This window comes from Hetaerina americana, unplaced genomic scaffold, assembly GCF_022747635.1.
Source record: "Hetaerina americana unplaced genomic scaffold, ioHetAmer1.1.p SCAF_15, whole genome shotgun sequence".
NCBI lineage: Eukaryota > Metazoa > Arthropoda > Insecta > Odonata > Calopterygidae > Hetaerina > Hetaerina americana.
The window spans coordinates 2,604,197-2,620,197 of NW_027286625.1; the positions used below are offsets into that span (position 1 = coordinate 2,604,197).

Sequence of the window (16,001 nt, forward strand, 5' to 3'; positions counted from 1 at the left end):
ATTCTGTATTTATATTCTTCCATTTCAAAAGGATTATTATCTTTAAAATGAAATTTATTCCTAACTTTCTTAGCGTATAAAAGAGACCACTAAGGAAACTGATAAGCTTCTTCACGTTAGATATTGAGAGTAAATCAGGTCGGAATAGCGATTTTTAGACTTTCTTTTTCCGCTGACACTCTCTCATTTGAGTAAACGCCGGTATATTAATGAAGGCGCCTCGGCACATGTTATTTTCAGCAGAAACATTTTCTTAGAATTCACCCTAAAGAAAAATGCACAGTTCTCAGGGAAGAAAAGTGTGAGTGCTTATTTGACGTAGGCACTTTTAAGTTGAGATATTTTAAGGCAAGGCAAGTGGATGCAGGACGATACTGAGAGGCTCTGGGATGATGGTCGCGGTAATAGATGGGAGAACGTCGGGAGGGCGGGATAAGGGGTGGAAAAGAAGAGCATTTAGGATGGCAAACGTCTTGTAGAAAGTATACAGATCTAAATAGCGAGTTATTTCAATATATAGTAAGTATGGAGTGGAAAAGAATATTTTATGCGATGCTAGTCAGGGCTTAGGAGTATAGAAATGTTTAGAGCAGATATACATCGAAAACCTCCCCTAACCCGGTTGACTATTGCCAGAAAAATGCGAAGAACATTTCCCTCCGTCATATGCGGAGCCAACCGAATCCGATTGTGCAGCCTGTTTACTGCCCATGGGCGCCTTGGTAAGGAAACGTCGGGCTCAAAAGCCCTATTGTTAGCTATGTAATATTTCTTTGGCGCTCATACGTACATTAATCGCCGTTTATTTGTACATTAAAAATCAAATATTGCATTATTTTAGATTTTGGCTACGACTCCGACTTTGGGTAACGTTGCATAATGTGTTGCCTTTGCAAGAAACTACCCTGAACACTCGAATAGCCACATATTTGTTTCCTGGTTTTAAGCTGAACAAGATGCTCTTTGGGTTCAATATTATTGAACGATGCATTATTGGTCTATGCCCATAAAATTTATGCTTGAAAACAAGCTGGAAATGCATAAAAAGAATAAATGTGTGGTGTTTTCGCTCCTTGGGTCAGGGATTTGGAGCATTGGAAGAGCAGCCCAGGTGAGAATAGAAGCTGTTCTTCGAAACTTGGGGCGGGAGGAAAATGCTGGAGATCGAATGGACAGATAAAGGGAGGAACGAGGAAGTCAACAAAAGATCAGGAGGGAAAAGGCTAGTATGGAGCACTGTGAGGAAAAGGAGAACCAGATTGGTAGAGACCGTGAAACATAATGGGTTTGTTAGCAACATGTGAAGAGAGCGTCGAAGGGAAAACCTACGGGGTGATACAGCGGGCGAGGATAAGTAAGAGGGGGATAAAAGAAGGAAAAGCCATTGTGATGTAGCATACCATGGTAGAAGAAATAATGGAGGGCTGCGAAAGGATTGAAATATTGATGATGATATCGTTGGGACATTTTCAAAGGTCTTATGGCCTTTGAAAATTTCGCACTCGTTTAGAAATCACACAATCACTGAAGATAACCCCTTTTACTTCTCGGCAGGTTGTAAGTGTTGGTTCGGAGTACAATCCGCACTGGGGGAGGAAGTTATCGCCGTGGGAGAGACTCCATCAGCACCACACAGCCAACAGTGCCTCGCAGCACACCCAACTTCGCCGACGGAAAAAGGGCGGAGGGGATGCCCTGGACTTCACACTCAGCTCCGTTTACGACCACGCCACGTATCTTTTTCCGAACGATGAGGAAATATATCGCCAGGAGGAAAATTTAGAGCAAACGTAAGTATACTCATTTTATCGATATTCAATTTTCCTCCAACATACTTCTCTAAGCAGTTCTGCCCATGAATCGGCGGGTAATGTATGTTCAAGACCTTGCGCGGTTCCGTCAAACCATGAATGCTCACATTACATCCATGCTAACAGAACATTAAATTACTAAATCATGAGCATCAAGATGTTGTCAGTAACTTGTCAGTAACTTACTTAGTTTTCCGCACCTGCAGCTCCTTGCTGGGAGTAGCCACGGCGTTTTGCAGTATTGTTTCCTTCTTTCTTCGTTCTGGCTATCTATTGACCATGTAAAATATTGTTTCATTATTTCCCTCGGTTCTTCTTTCCATCCTTCCAATATTTTTTCATTCTTTCTCCATGATGTTCTTATCTTTCTTCTTTCCTCATCCTATATATTTTTTTCTTTATCATCTTCTCTTTGATAAACTGGAAGTTATCACCTTTTTCCTAGGATTCATTTCGGCTTCTTGTTCCTTCCTCTGCTGCAATATTATTTTAATTTAGTCCTATCTTGAGCAGTGAGAAGCATGTGAATGAGTTTTTTGGTTTTGGTCAAGCAAGTCGAATATTCCTTTAGACAGTCTTTTCTTATCATCCTCTTCAGGTGCCCATATAGGCATATTCTTCTCTTCCTTATCGTGTCCATTTTTCTCTTTTTTTTCCCTGTTAAGTTCCTTTGTTGCTACTCAACTTCCAATTTTCATTCTCAAATTTAGGTGCTAGAATTTTCCATGCCATTTTTCCTTCCTTCTTTTCCACTTCGCCAATTTCTTTCCCATTTCACCGATTTGTTTCGTTGTTTGTATAACATTTGTAATATCATTTGAATACGTTTTATTTGTGTTTCTCTTACAGAAGGACAAAATAATTACAATTTTCCTCTTTTGTGAATTTCGGAAGCATTTCCAAATTAAATCACATCTCGCATTTATGCAATTAATTGCTACTTTAGCAACTTGCGTCAGGCACTGGGAATTACGTGTGGATTGCTGTTGCTAGAGTGCCAGACAACTTGTGCATTCGAGGGGATTTTTTTTGAAGAGCCTGGCCTGATAAAACTCTGCGCTGAGGATTATGATGTTGATTTGTTGTCATTTTGATGTTGATTTGTTTCTGATACACTGCATCAGCATATTATGCAGGTAATATCGATGTTTTTGGTTGCTGCTTTTGCTAATTTTTTCTCATCATAGTTAAATTGGGGGTGAAATAATGACAATGTGATGGCTTTGAATTACGAGTACAAAAGTGATTCCCGTGACTGTTGACTTGAGTGTTGTCTCCGAGTCAATTGGTAGACTATAGTATTTTGACGGGCATTCATACAGGCGAGCAGTTCGCTTTTAAAAATATTTAATAATGCAGCACTGTTCACTCCACTGTAAATTAAATCTTCTGTTTGAGTTATTCTCTTATTCTGAAATGTGCTTCATTTAATTTCTCAAATTTTTGAGCTGCAATGCACGGCAGATACACGGGGTCACGACTGTTTATTTAATCTCTTTATGTTCTTTGTTTTCGTAAGGACAACTATGGAATACGATCACCGAGGAAAATTTAGACTTATGAAGCATCAATGAGCTGTGATGATGTGAGATTGTGATAATCGAGTGTAGGCAAATATTTTAAGCCGACTGGGAACCAAATCCGTTATTATTCACATTCCAGATCTTAATAATAATTTTCAAGGTACGGCTCAGCGTAGAAAAAAGGATTTTCGGTATCGATAAGGTGCCTGGGACGAAATGAGGCAAAAATATCTCACTTCAACTGTGAATGACGTTACAATGATATTGGCGTTGTTTCCATTCGTCTTTTAGCACAGAAAAAAAGGAATGTGCCTCTTAAAACACTCCCAGTACCTTCTCTTAAAATTTGAAAGTAAAATCGAATTTGAGGTATATTTTGAAGTAAAGGGTTCATGGTAATCCTAATGCGAAAATAAGAAAAATATATTTGGATAATTAGGGGTGTGTGATCGATGGCGGTCCTTTCATTGGGGTCATACTTAAATGCGCCCCTCTGGTGGACCTATTAACCTCATGTATTATAATGAAGACGAAAGGCCACAAGATACCTAAAAATCGATGGAATGCGTACCAATAGTTGTAAAATAGATAAAAACATATCTGGAATGTATTGTGACATTCGACCACGTGAGGCTTATCAAACTAAAAAAATTAATCGACCTGCTATAAATTCATGCTTCAATGACTGAAATGCCAAATCGCTCAAAATATTTGTCGTTATATTCTTATCCAGGGAATGAAAAGCTGGTATTATGAACAAATCTGGGAATAAACAACTTATATATAATTTATCCTACAAACTCCATCAGCAATAAACAATTCCAACGAGAACTTAAATATAAGGAGTGCATACCTTTTTTTTCATGAACTGGATTATAGGTTAAATTTTCGTAAAATCAACGATTATGTACAGTCATGAGTATCGGACATGTATAGTCATGACATGCATCAGTTACTTTCTTCATCACATTTGCTAATGAATCCTCCTTATCCAGTGCACGCTGATTTAAATGCAGGGGTGCTAGCCAGGATATACTGCTAGAGGGGCCCAAAATGAATGATGACATTTTGAAGAAAATCTAGGGCATCGTTTAAGAATATTCTGTTTCTGTGATGATCTATTTAAATAATTGGAATGAAAAGTAGGCCCTATTAAAGTAATACAATTGTGTGGGGAAAAATAACTCCCCATGATTAGCCCTTCCGCACAAGCATTGATAAAATGAAAATCGTATAAGCCACGAGTGTAATGTATGTTTGGGTGCCCTACGCCGTTCTCTTTCCAGCACTCGTGATGGGTCTTACACCACCTTCTCACTGGCTTCAGGACATCATGATCGATCACTCCATATGCTCTTCATGACAAGTTTTTAGGAAATGATAAAAATCAGGGTTTCATGAAAATGAAATATATTTTTTTTAGGGAGGCAGAGGAAGCGGAGGAGGTGGTGCCCCCACTACACGTCAGCCATGAGGTCATTATCGGAGGCGTAAAAGAGAGAAGGAGCCCTCACGCTGTCCGTTTGAACCTGAGTTCCCATCACATGTCACGAACAGCTGGTGGGTATGGACGGAAAGTCGATGGAAGTTTCTACGCTCCGTAGGACCTTTGACCTGAACCCCGGGATCGGATCTATATCGTGATTGAGATTTGGGTTCCGGAGAAGCCATTTTTCCCCAGGGAGTCAGCAAAATTTCGACGTTGAATATTAATTTGAAATTCGAAAACTTTTTCAACCGATATGACCCTTCGTTCATTATAATATTGCCTCTCGCATTTTTTCGGCGAGTGACAAATGGCTTGTGTATTTGGACAATTCAAATGTGAGTCAATAGACCGATATTATTCAATTAATGTAATTATATATATAAATGTTCCATTGCTAAAAAAATGAAAGAAACTGGACGACTGTCATATCTTTTTCTTTATAATTATTACAAAACACGGCCTAAAGAATAAAGAATCATGATGAAATGAAATAATTACGAAGAAATAGTTAATAGGACATGCAATAACTTCCCCTGAGTCGTGAGTTTAGATTCTTGATGAAACTTAAGTATGTGTAAATCGTGAATTGTAGAAAGGTTGGACACCCCAGGGAGCACTGAAACTACCTTTCTCCGGGTGGCATATTTGTACCAGGTTCGTTCAGAATTAATAGTAATTAGCTTTGTGGCCTATACATATTTTGGAATCAAGGAATATATAGGACTATAATGTAACTCTTGACTCACGCAATGCTATTCGTAACTCTGAATCGGATTTATTATAATTGTTACCTTTCGATCCCTGATCATGCGACTTGCAAATGGGGCAGATAACTCCGAAAAAATGCGGAGCTATGATGAGACTGTTGGTTATGAAAAACTTGTCAAGCATTCACCAAATACTAGAATGTAATGTTTCGATGGTGAAGTACTCTTAAACGGGGAAACGTTACCTATGTTATGATACCAGTGCTAATGTTTCAATGATGAACAATATGTCGGTTGAAGGAGTTTAATTCAATGCTACTGCTTACCCTGGTGTAGACGATTTAAATTTCAGAAGATATTTGCGAATTTTCTCAAATGATATTGTCATAAAGTGTTCAAATGTTGCTGTATTTTAAAGTGGAATTACTCCCTTGTTATGTGATTCGATTTTGTATGTTTACCTGTTGACGTGTCATTGAAAAAAATTGTGTATACGCTGAAATGTAAAACTATCTCTGTGTTTTAGTGATGTTATTAAATAACTCTACCGAAACTGATTGGTTTTAAATCATATTAGCTTTATAAATTAGTCAGTGAAACACTTATTTACTGGTTATGTTCAACATTTCACAAAGTGTGGTCCATGGCAAGTTACATGTCGACAGGCAAGGTGCTAATTATTTTTTTTACATGTTTACATATTATACTTGGATTAGAAAACCGTAATTTGGGATACGAGCACTAACTGATAAGTATTAGTATCAAATATAAGACTTCTGCATTATCGATTGGGAAAAAAAATCATCCTGTCGATTGCCAAAAATTATCTGTTTTGTCCTTTTGAAAACTGCGCTAAAAATCAGTGGGCAACATTCTTATTGGATATTAAATACCATGGAAATATGGGAAACGTAAATTTAATTGTTTATCCTATGTAAATATTTACAGGTCAATTTATAATAGATAAAAATATGGAATTTGGTAGCGAAGCGCAACAAACTTTCGCTACATTCTGATAGGCGGTTCGGCATCGCGTTATTTTAACTTCGAAATTAGATTCAGTCAAAGTTACTTCTGGAGCTGTTTCGAGTTATGTGATTGCTATTGGAGCTCTCTCGGATCTCTTACCCCGGAGAGTCGAATTACATCATGGTTGCGCATCGTGATTACCGACTTGGATAGGCGTGATTTCGCTAAAATATTTTCATCTTCTAGAATGCCAACGGAGTTCACCTTAAAGTCTTAAGGTGAGATCTGTTGTTCCTTTCCACGATTATTGCATGACATCTGACTTCACGTCCCCTTTCTTAAGAATTTTGGGATACCACTTATCCTATTTTTAACAGCTATAGCACTGTGACCTTCATTCTGCATTAAAGAGGCATAAATCTATAAAAAAAACAGTTCTTTGAATCCGAACTTGCGTTTAGCTGAGCAGTGCTTTAAAATTGATAAAAAGAAACTGAATTTAATAATTATTCTCAACCATCCGCGAATACACATCTTCGACGTGAATGATGACTAGAGATATATTCAACCAGTTACTAGTGAAAGTATCTTGCAACTATTTGTGGAAACAATATGTATAATGATCCCCATTTAAATACCCGCAAGTTTCCCCTTTCAAGATAACGAAAACCGATATTTAGCCACTTAATTGAATATTTGTGTAACAACCTTTTCAAATAATTGTGCACGGCTGCTCGAGTGTTTTTTTTGGACCGCACGTGGATTTGGTTTGGAAACGAACTGACCACGGTTGAACGCACTGATCGACCAATCAGGGAAGCGCATCACCCACAGCGCTCTCCTCAAACCCGTTGGCCGTTCCAGACCGCTACCGTCACGTGGCAGATTTTTATAAATTCCAATGACCGTTCGTGACCAATCGATCGCTATCCAGAGTTTTGTGCAGTGCGTGAAAATCGTGCAACATTAAATGTGTACAGAATAAAGTACGCAAGCACTCGTTTGCCCCGGGCGGTCGTCTCAACGGGCCTCCCTGGAGTTCGGAAGGTAAAGCGACGTGTGTGTGAGTGTGTGTGATGGCAGTCGACGGTTAAGGGGCAGCTGCCATGGCCAGGAGGGAGGGGAACGAGAAAGACAGGAGTGTGAGTGGGTAGTTTGGAGGGGAGGCACGCAGCGGAGAGGGAGAGTTGAAGAAGAGGGGAGCCGGCCGGAGGGAATGGTGGAAGTGAGAGAGGGAGAGTGAGGTGGAGTGAGTGTGTGCGAGTGAGTAACGGAGAGAGAAAACCTCACAAACCAGAGCTAACTCCCGCAACAGTGAGACCTACCGTGGAGTCAGCGTGGAGGTGTATTGACGACGCGTTACCGAGGTGGGGAAGAATCGGTTGTATTCTGTGCAAAAAGGACTCACAATCAAGTGGGAAGGTGTGTCGCAGTGCGTGTGCTCGCTTGTGTTTTGTTCTGCCTAAACCGTGAGGGTGACGAAAAGAGAACTTAGTGAAGCCGGGCGGTTTTTTTTTTGAATTCTGCAATAGGTGCTGCCTCTCTTTCGTATTTTCGTCTGTCAGCCATCACTGAGTTGAATATTTTTCCTTCCCCACTCGAAGCTGGTGGAAGGAGGTGCTTGTTTACTCGGTCTCCATAGTAACAGCGGCAGCATCCGCCATATTTGCTCGTGCTCCTTGTTTAATAGTTTAAACGTTTGGCTGCCTAACCCCTCCATTGCCTGGGTGGTGTAATTTTGATTGTTTTACGGTGCTCATTTCGTCGCTGTAGTGTGCTTAACTAACAAGACATGCCGGTCGAAGGTGATACCTTGGCGCGGGACGGGGACGAGGATGAGTTTCCCGTCCCGCCAACCGACGGCACGGGGTTCGAGGAGGAAGTTATGAAGAAAGTGTCGGATCTCGGGACCATTACCCAGGGATTGGCTCCAGTCGTCAACGGCAACGCGGATACACTCCCGAGAGACGCCGGCAAACAGGTGGGCGGAACGAGGGTTTCCTTCTAGCAAGCTTTCCTTCGTCTCCCTTTTTTCTCTCGTGTTTTCCTTTCCCGATCTCTCTCACGCGCGTTCCTCGTTTGTGGGCCGAGGGTGGGGCGGGGGGGGGGGGGCAGGACAGACTGGGGGGCGGAGAAGGGAGGGAAGTGGGGGCGTACGTCGTCGTTCGCCGCCTCTCTTACTCTCCCTATCTCCTCGCTCGGCTGCTTCCCGCGAGACATCTCCTCGCCGCCGCCGCTGCGGCCGACCATACCGGTGGAGTTGCTCGGGTCGCCGGCTCTCCCTACCGTGCCCCAGCGCGCGCCGGCTGAAGTAGAGAAGGAAAGAGAGAGAGAGAGCATTGGGAAAAGGGCGGGATTGACCCGGCCACGTTGCACGACATTGTGACCTTGCTAATGCAGATTTTTGTCTCAGTTTTTTGCCCAAAACGGCCGCCTTCGAGGTCACGTAGGATGTGGACGATGAAAAATTCAACGTGCCGGTTGAGGAAAACCAACGTTTTGAGAATAATGGTTATCCTTGCTTTCTTATGGAATTTTCACGAAGAGTTGCATGTTTGAGAAGCCTTCCAAGAGCGACTCTGAACGAGAAAGTAGGCTGTGGAGTCACTCGTCAAGATTTGACGAGTGACTCCATATTATATTTAATCGCCGGGTGGGTGGATCAATGCATTGATGCGTTCGATGCTGAGGGAGTAATACGCTCGAAAACAATCTGTTCGTTTCGGTAATCTTGGTTTTCGCCGAACGTTTCAAACATTGCCAGTAGTCTAACGAGTAAGCACCTACACGAAAATATTTTTCCTCTGCAATCTACGAGCCGATACTAAAGCCACTACTGGGGTTATAACCCACCAGGAAACCAGTTTTGGGCAGTCAAACTGGCGCCATACTTTCCTGAGCATAAAGTATACCATACACATTTGCATTCCAGAATGGTGACCTCAGATTTTTTGCCCATTTTAAGTGGCGTGCCTAAGTGAACCTGGTGAAAGGTCTTTTGATTAAAATATCATTATGAATTTGCCGATTTTGTGCATTTGTTCGATTTCCGATCGATTCGCAATCACGACGGTGAAAATCCAATGTCAGATATTTTTTCCTTTTACAGCTTAAAAGGTAAGTACCATAAAATTGGTTTTAGCAAACTCACTGCATACACTAATTTTGTGACAAATCTGCGATGTTTCTTTTTTGTGATGACTTAGACATATGTTCATGACCGCTGCTTTGACTTCGTTATGGAATCTGACTCTTCCTCGTGTGTGCCTCTCAGTTTCTGCTGCTATATCATACCAGATTAGGTGAGAAACTATCGAAATCATTTTTGAGCGCGTTTTTTATGTTTCTAAAAATTCGATGCCAGTGTTGGGTTTTACCTGATATTTTGTCCGTACAGTATCGTTTATGAAAACTTCTATTTCTTCCTGAATTTCGAGAAGATGAAACATAATTCCGTGATGCATCTGAGACTCCAGTATCATAAGTATACTTGTGTATGCCGTCATGGGATCACCATCCGGCGGGAGGTCGATAATAGTAGGTAGTTCTATATCGGATGGTGACATCACTGCATCCCTCTCTGTAAGATATTACCTACAGGAGGATAAAAAAAGCATTATGGACGGAATGATGTCATGTTGAAGTTTTGTAATACAGAAAGAAGACTTAGGCGTCGCGCGAACGTCAAAGTCTCTCGAGTGAAAGTGGTTATTCAACGCCTGCAGTGGACCTAGTGGGAAAACATGATTTCCATAAATGGAAAATAACCTCCCAAATCGAGTTCCAACTCTACCTGAAAGATCACAATGATTTATCTGATAACTTCATTTTCGTTCGGTTTTATTTTTTCGTTCCATGCTTTCATTATCAATCTTCTTACAGTTTACTATGGCTCTGTAATTTGGCGCAGACAAATACAACAAGCAGCATGCTAGTTGGAGTAAACCATAGAAGTTGGTCTCTCAAAATATAGAAATTATAAATATTGGCATTAGGTACATCTTATCTATTTGAATGCTCATTTTTACTATTTTTGTGCAAGTAATGTATCTTAGAATCCATTTGTCTGTGGAAGTAGATCATTTTAGGAAACTTCAATGAAATGATCTGTACATTCCGTGGCCTGTTCATTGAGTTATAAATATCCGCAGGTATCTTAATTGAATTGATAGGAGATGACGAGCAGAAGGAGCTCTAATGTCCAATATATGCCCTAAATTATAGTCTACTCGTATTACATTAAATAGAAATTTGATAATTTCATTATGATGGAAACCTAGACACATGATTTTGGAAAAAAATTAAAATGGTCCCTGAGAAATATTCGGTATGGACGGATTAGCCTATCCATTTCAGGCAGAAGGGATTTTTAATTAACTCCCCAAACTTAATTATTGCAAATCCATAGAAGTTGGCTTGAACTCCCTAGTCTAATTTTATACCTACCCTCTGAGGTAGTGCCATGAATGGCTTACGACACAAATAACAAAAAAATTGTTTCCGAGTAGTCATATGGTTCAATTGAAGCTTCTATATACAATATACTTGTATGTATTAGAGGGCATGGCCCACCATATATTACAGTACTTCATGCATATATATTCCATAAAAATACCTCTATTTGAACCTAAGTGATGGTTTTCACAGACTGTAACTTTCATGCAAACCGGAGTTGCAGCCAGCATGGTGAAATTATGTTTTCCTTTGCTTGCATTACAGCGGTGAATTAAGGTGTAGTGGAAACGTGTACAACGCTAGAATAATTCATTTTTTTGAGTTTGCACTTAGTTCTTGCATATCGCCATCTCGCCCAAAATTCAACCATTTAGTAACTCAGATTGACAACGGGGTTTACAGTGTCATAATATTAAGGCTAGGATTACGCGAAGGGCATTTCCCTTAAAGGCTCGAATCTTTTATCCTCTAATACGATTCAGGGTGAAAATGAGGGTAAGCGCGTTTTGAAGGTCAATTGTCGCCTTCTCGGGAAAAATAGCACATGCACACATTCGGGAAGGCTATCTTTAGAAATTTTGACGGGCGGCAATGTGGTAGCGATTAGAGCGTGCAATCGCGTTCAAACTGCTGAGGTGTGATGGCGGGGCCGGACTGGTGGGTAACTTGCCCGCCTTTCCTGCCAATGGTCGCGGATTCAAGTCTTCCTTGGGCTTGGAAATGCCGTGAATCTCTGTTGGTTCGGAGGCTCCCGGAAAACTAATTGCGATCGTTAGGCGCTATGATCAGAAGCAGTAGGTAAGGAAGCTATCACCGACACAGGGACCGCATCGAGAGAAAGAAAAATCCTTTTGGCCCTGAAAGTTGAGTTGAGCATTCCATTCCTCTTAACTAATTGATTCAAAATTCTTATTCTCGGAAATGGCCTTCTGGCTCGATGCTGATTCATCGGCTAGTGAGGCCACTGTTCATTCAGTGGTATCTCATCTACATCTACATAGTATTCTATTACCCTGCAAGCCACCGGGAAGGTGCATGGCAGGGAATGTATCATCACAAAGCCTGCACAGCAAACTAACAGATAAAGTCACGTGCCATGCTTGATGCATAACCACAGAAAAAATTCTAACATGCAAATAAATTTGCAACCACTTGTTTAATGTGAAACAGATAATAAGGTGCCTTTTCTGTAACCTTTCTGCTGATGATTTTGATCTTGTCAAAGAAAGAGTTTTTCGTAAAGTTTTAATCAAGTCAAGGGAAGTGGGGTGATCGAGTTCTCCATGTTAGCGGTCTATAAGCGTCATACCCATAACGAGTTTTAGTGTCATTTTTATTGTTTATAAGTACGGATGATGGTTTTTCCATGCCACACATGAACATATAGGACATCCGAAACAAAGAGGAATTGATAAGACGCACGATGATTTTAAAGGTACGGCTAAATTTGTTGGTAACATTATCTCTTCATTATCTCTCTTTTATAAGTAGCCCAAATGGTTAAAATTTTCGACGATGCCCAGACATGAAATGCTAGACTTTCGTATTTTATGTATTCATGAGAAAATAATCGAGTCGTTTTACATATGCCTTCCTCAATAGTGTTTTTAATGTGACTCAAATCGCATTAACGGCTTCTCCATTCAGGTCAAACTCCTTTGCCGCCGTCTCACTGACTGCGAGAAGCAGACGCTATGTGACCTACCCTTCGTCTGGTTCCTGACCTTAGCTTTATCTGTCATAGGTGACCCTTAATGTACCATTATTGTTCCCAACATTATACGATTATACTCGTAGTCCTAGGAGTCACCTGATGGCAAGAGCTACCCTGCCCTGTTGTCTAGTAGCTGGTAGGGTATAAAAAATTGCCTGTATATATACTTGATGCTAAAAGCCAGATAGCTGTACTCGGGACACTGTTTCTGAAGTTTTCTTTTTAAGATTTCGGCGTAAATTCGAGTGAACACGTTAGATAACTAGCACTAGTTAAATGTCGCGTTTGTATTTTTTTGTAATGTCTCGGGAGGAAGGAAGTATATAGAATTGAGGAGGGAGTTATCTATGGCGTCAGATGTCTGGTTGTGTTTTGTTAGGTGAAACTAGGTAACGTATCGTAGTACAGCTTTACATGTTGTGCCCAAGTAAAACCTACATTGAGCTGTGGAATAACAACAATAATAATATTTAATACTTCGAATGAGCACTCAAAGACATAACATTTTGACATAACATCTGCATATTTCTACAAGTTTCTAAGGTTTCGTATCCGCCCTCTTTTATTCTTGTCCCCTCCTTCCATGCTCGAAACACTCCTGTTACTCCCAAAGTTTTTGTTTGCACGTTTTTTTTATTATCTCCGTCACTATTTTCATGCATGAACCGTTCATCACCCTCCGTCCACTCCGTGATACTCCGCACTGAACCAGTTTCGGATCAAGCCGCTTGCCGACGGTTTTTTTCCCTCCTGTGCTGCAATCACATTCGCTCCAACCTCCACATCTGGGACTATCCCCAGAGAGTTTCCGGTTCTTTTGTGTTGGACAAGCTCGTAATAAATGGCCGAAAGAGTATTCTTTGCGGGTTCTATGGGATGACCTCGTATTACTACCTATCCTTTTCCACCGCGTCGTGGCCATACCCCGTTGCATAGGATAGGTGGGCAAACATGCTCCAGCACCTGGGTGGACGTACTCACCCATGATGTATTGCTGGAGGGAGAATGGGGAGGGGGTGGCACCTCTACCTGTCGCGTGGGATAGTCCCGATCCCTTATTTCACCATGGTAACACTTTTAAACCTCCCTTGTCATGGGGAGGACATGCGCGGCCACACGGTGTATCATGTTGCATTCCATCTCGCGAGAGAAGGGTTCCTAACCTCTCCTATGCGGTGATGCCATGACAAAGGCGATGAGCGAGTTCACCGAGACTCACCACATATTTAGATCCACAGATCGATTTACTTCGTCAGAATGTTTCGCTATAATTATCAAGGAATACACTGCCGTCTCCAGCATCAGTTTTTGCCCTAGACTCCCATGATCCTCTTAGCGAAGCATTGCATCATGGCGCTGTAACTTCACGTAATTATTAGTCAATCGAAGGTCGTGAGATTATCGGGGTTATTACTCTCGGTGACCATTTAACTTGTATATGCCAAGCAGACAAAGACTCCCATTTAATCGTTTTTCAAAGTTAAGAGCGATAACTTGAGGACCTTCATACTTCACTTCACTCTCGCATCGGTGTCCATCATGTATCCAAATTCGTTTTAATCCCAGTAATTTCTTGCTTCTCCCAAAGCTCCCAATAGAGCTCAAATTTGTTTTGATTTGCTCCTTGAAAGTATTTGCACCCTGATATTCCTCTTATATGTCTTCTTAAAGGTGTTTCATCATGCGAATTATTTGTCTTCGTAGAGTATCCGAATTCATGTATCTTTTCCCTTTTGAGTTCCATGGTTTAATTTCTCTCTTCCACCTTGAAGTGTTGTTCAAACTCTCATTTGGCCTACCCGATTTATTTTCATAAATTGTGTCCAGCGTTGAAAAAAGTTTTTCGATCCACTTTCTCAATCTGTTTAGTCTGAAAATTGTTATATCCAAAACAAAATGGTTTTAAATGATTCTTAATAAATATTTTTAGATTTCTATATATTCTTTTCTTGGGAATACCACAGTTCGAAATTCAGATACCACACTTAGTATCTGAATTCAACGTTTGTTTTATGTTTTCGATCTCTGCCCTCTATTCTCTTATTGTCGTGAGAAAATGTGAAGCACTTTTAGTAGTTATTTTAATTAGAAATAGAATATTTTTGTTGTTCTTAATATTTTCAAAATGTATTGAAATGGCGTTTAAGTTAACTCGGTCTGTTTGAGTGCAGCGTGAGGAAAGTTTTGGATGTTCAACCCCGCTTCCTCTCATGAGTGCCACGTACACTTTTGTGTAAATAGGCAGTTTAGTTTTCCTCTTGAAAGCGAGCTTAGAAGTGCCAGAAAATATGCCATTTCCTTCAATTGTTTCAGTCTTCCAAGTTCAAATACATTCGTATCGTCTTGGATTCCGAAAGAGCTTTTTGGCTTCAGTCGAGCGGAAACACCCTTGGGCGTGCGAGTGGGAATGTGAGAAACCACGCTCCATTGCCTTTTGACCAGGATGAAATTATTCATTAGCGATAAATGTACTACCGCGGACATTATTTGTTCCGCAGTTTTTCTGGATACACGCTTAAGTATTTGTAAGTTTGAACTGACATATATTTTGAAATATCCTAACAGTTTACATATTGTTAGGTTATGTGATGTGACAATTACTGAATGCATTTAGAATATGTTTATTTTTCTAATCTATTTCGTATTTACAATGCTCGGAATAGTGTTAAATTTGTAGTTCGAGATGCCGGAGAAGTAGTGAGCTCAAACGAAGTATCTACTCACAGAATCTCGCCGTCCACTCCTTTCGTTTTTGCATTAATTAGTTAAATTGAACGAGAGCAACAGTTTCACTGATACACTCGCAAGGCGTTGCACCATAGAGTTGACCAGGGATCAGTCGAAGTAAAGAAGCGGTGGCGTGACGTTCTAAATTGCAGGTTATGTATCTCGAAAGGACCAAGTGACCAGCAACCCCAAAATTGGACAAAATTCTTAAGTTTTACGTAATAAGATCCAATCCAGTGACTGAGGATCATCTTCAACCGCCGCCTAAGTCCTCACTGATACTAAATACGCGAAAGCATAGGACTAAAGCTCCCTAGTTAGCTTCGTTAGCCGTCGCTTAAGACTCGCGAGGCCCAAGGGTGAACTTATATTAAAGTGGCGGATGAAGATGTGACCCTTATTATTATAGGCACTCAATTTTAAAATAATTCAATTTTTTAAAATTACTCTTTCACTTACTACCGGGCAGTCACTGGAGGGTCACTCCTAAATGACCTACTGATTCCTTTGGAATATTACCCTACCACAGTCTTTAAGGCGAATGATTTTACACTCTGAAATTGTTGCATTTAGATTTAACACGAAGGTTGGCGTGATGGGTACTCG

At 40.7% G+C, this 16,001-nt stretch overlaps 2 protein-coding genes across 2 annotated transcripts in view; both read left to right on the forward strand.

Moving 5' to 3' along the window:
- The first annotated feature begins 985 nt into the window (after nucleotides 1-985).
- Nucleotides 986-4,938, forward strand: LOC139686864 (cilia- and flagella-associated protein 276). The gene is made up of 3 exons (XM_071583940.1): nucleotides 986-1,111; nucleotides 1,555-1,790; nucleotides 4,758-4,938. The coding sequence occupies exons 1-3, from the start codon at nucleotides 986-988 to the stop codon at nucleotides 4,936-4,938; spliced, it is 543 nt and encodes a 180-aa protein (XP_071440041.1).
- Nucleotides 4,939-8,055: 3,117 nt separating this feature from the next.
- LOC139686746 (ankyrin-3-like) overlaps nucleotides 8,056-16,001 on the forward strand; it is a 445,728-nt gene continuing 437,782 nt past the window's right edge. The window contains 1 exon segment of the mRNA XM_071583777.1: nucleotides 8,056-8,480. Coding sequence (XP_071439878.1) covers nucleotides 8,292-8,480 — 189 coding nt within the window. The 5' untranslated portion in view covers nucleotides 8,056-8,291.

What these genes read in the sequence shown, in the direction of transcription:
- LOC139686864 (XM_071583940.1), top strand. Translation starts at nt 986, where the DNA reads ATGCATTATTGGTCTATGCCCATAAAATTTATGCTTGAAAACAAGCTG. An exon ending in GCATTGGAAGAGCAGCCCAG is followed by an intron (nt 1,112 to 1,554) that starts GTGAGAATAGAA and finishes ACTTCTCGGCAG; the next exon opens with GTTGTAAGTGTTGGTTCGGA. An exon ending in GAGGAAAATTTAGAGCAAAC is followed by an intron (nt 1,791 to 4,757) that starts GTAAGTATACTC and finishes TATTTTTTTTAG; the next exon opens with GGAGGCAGAGGAAGCGGAGG.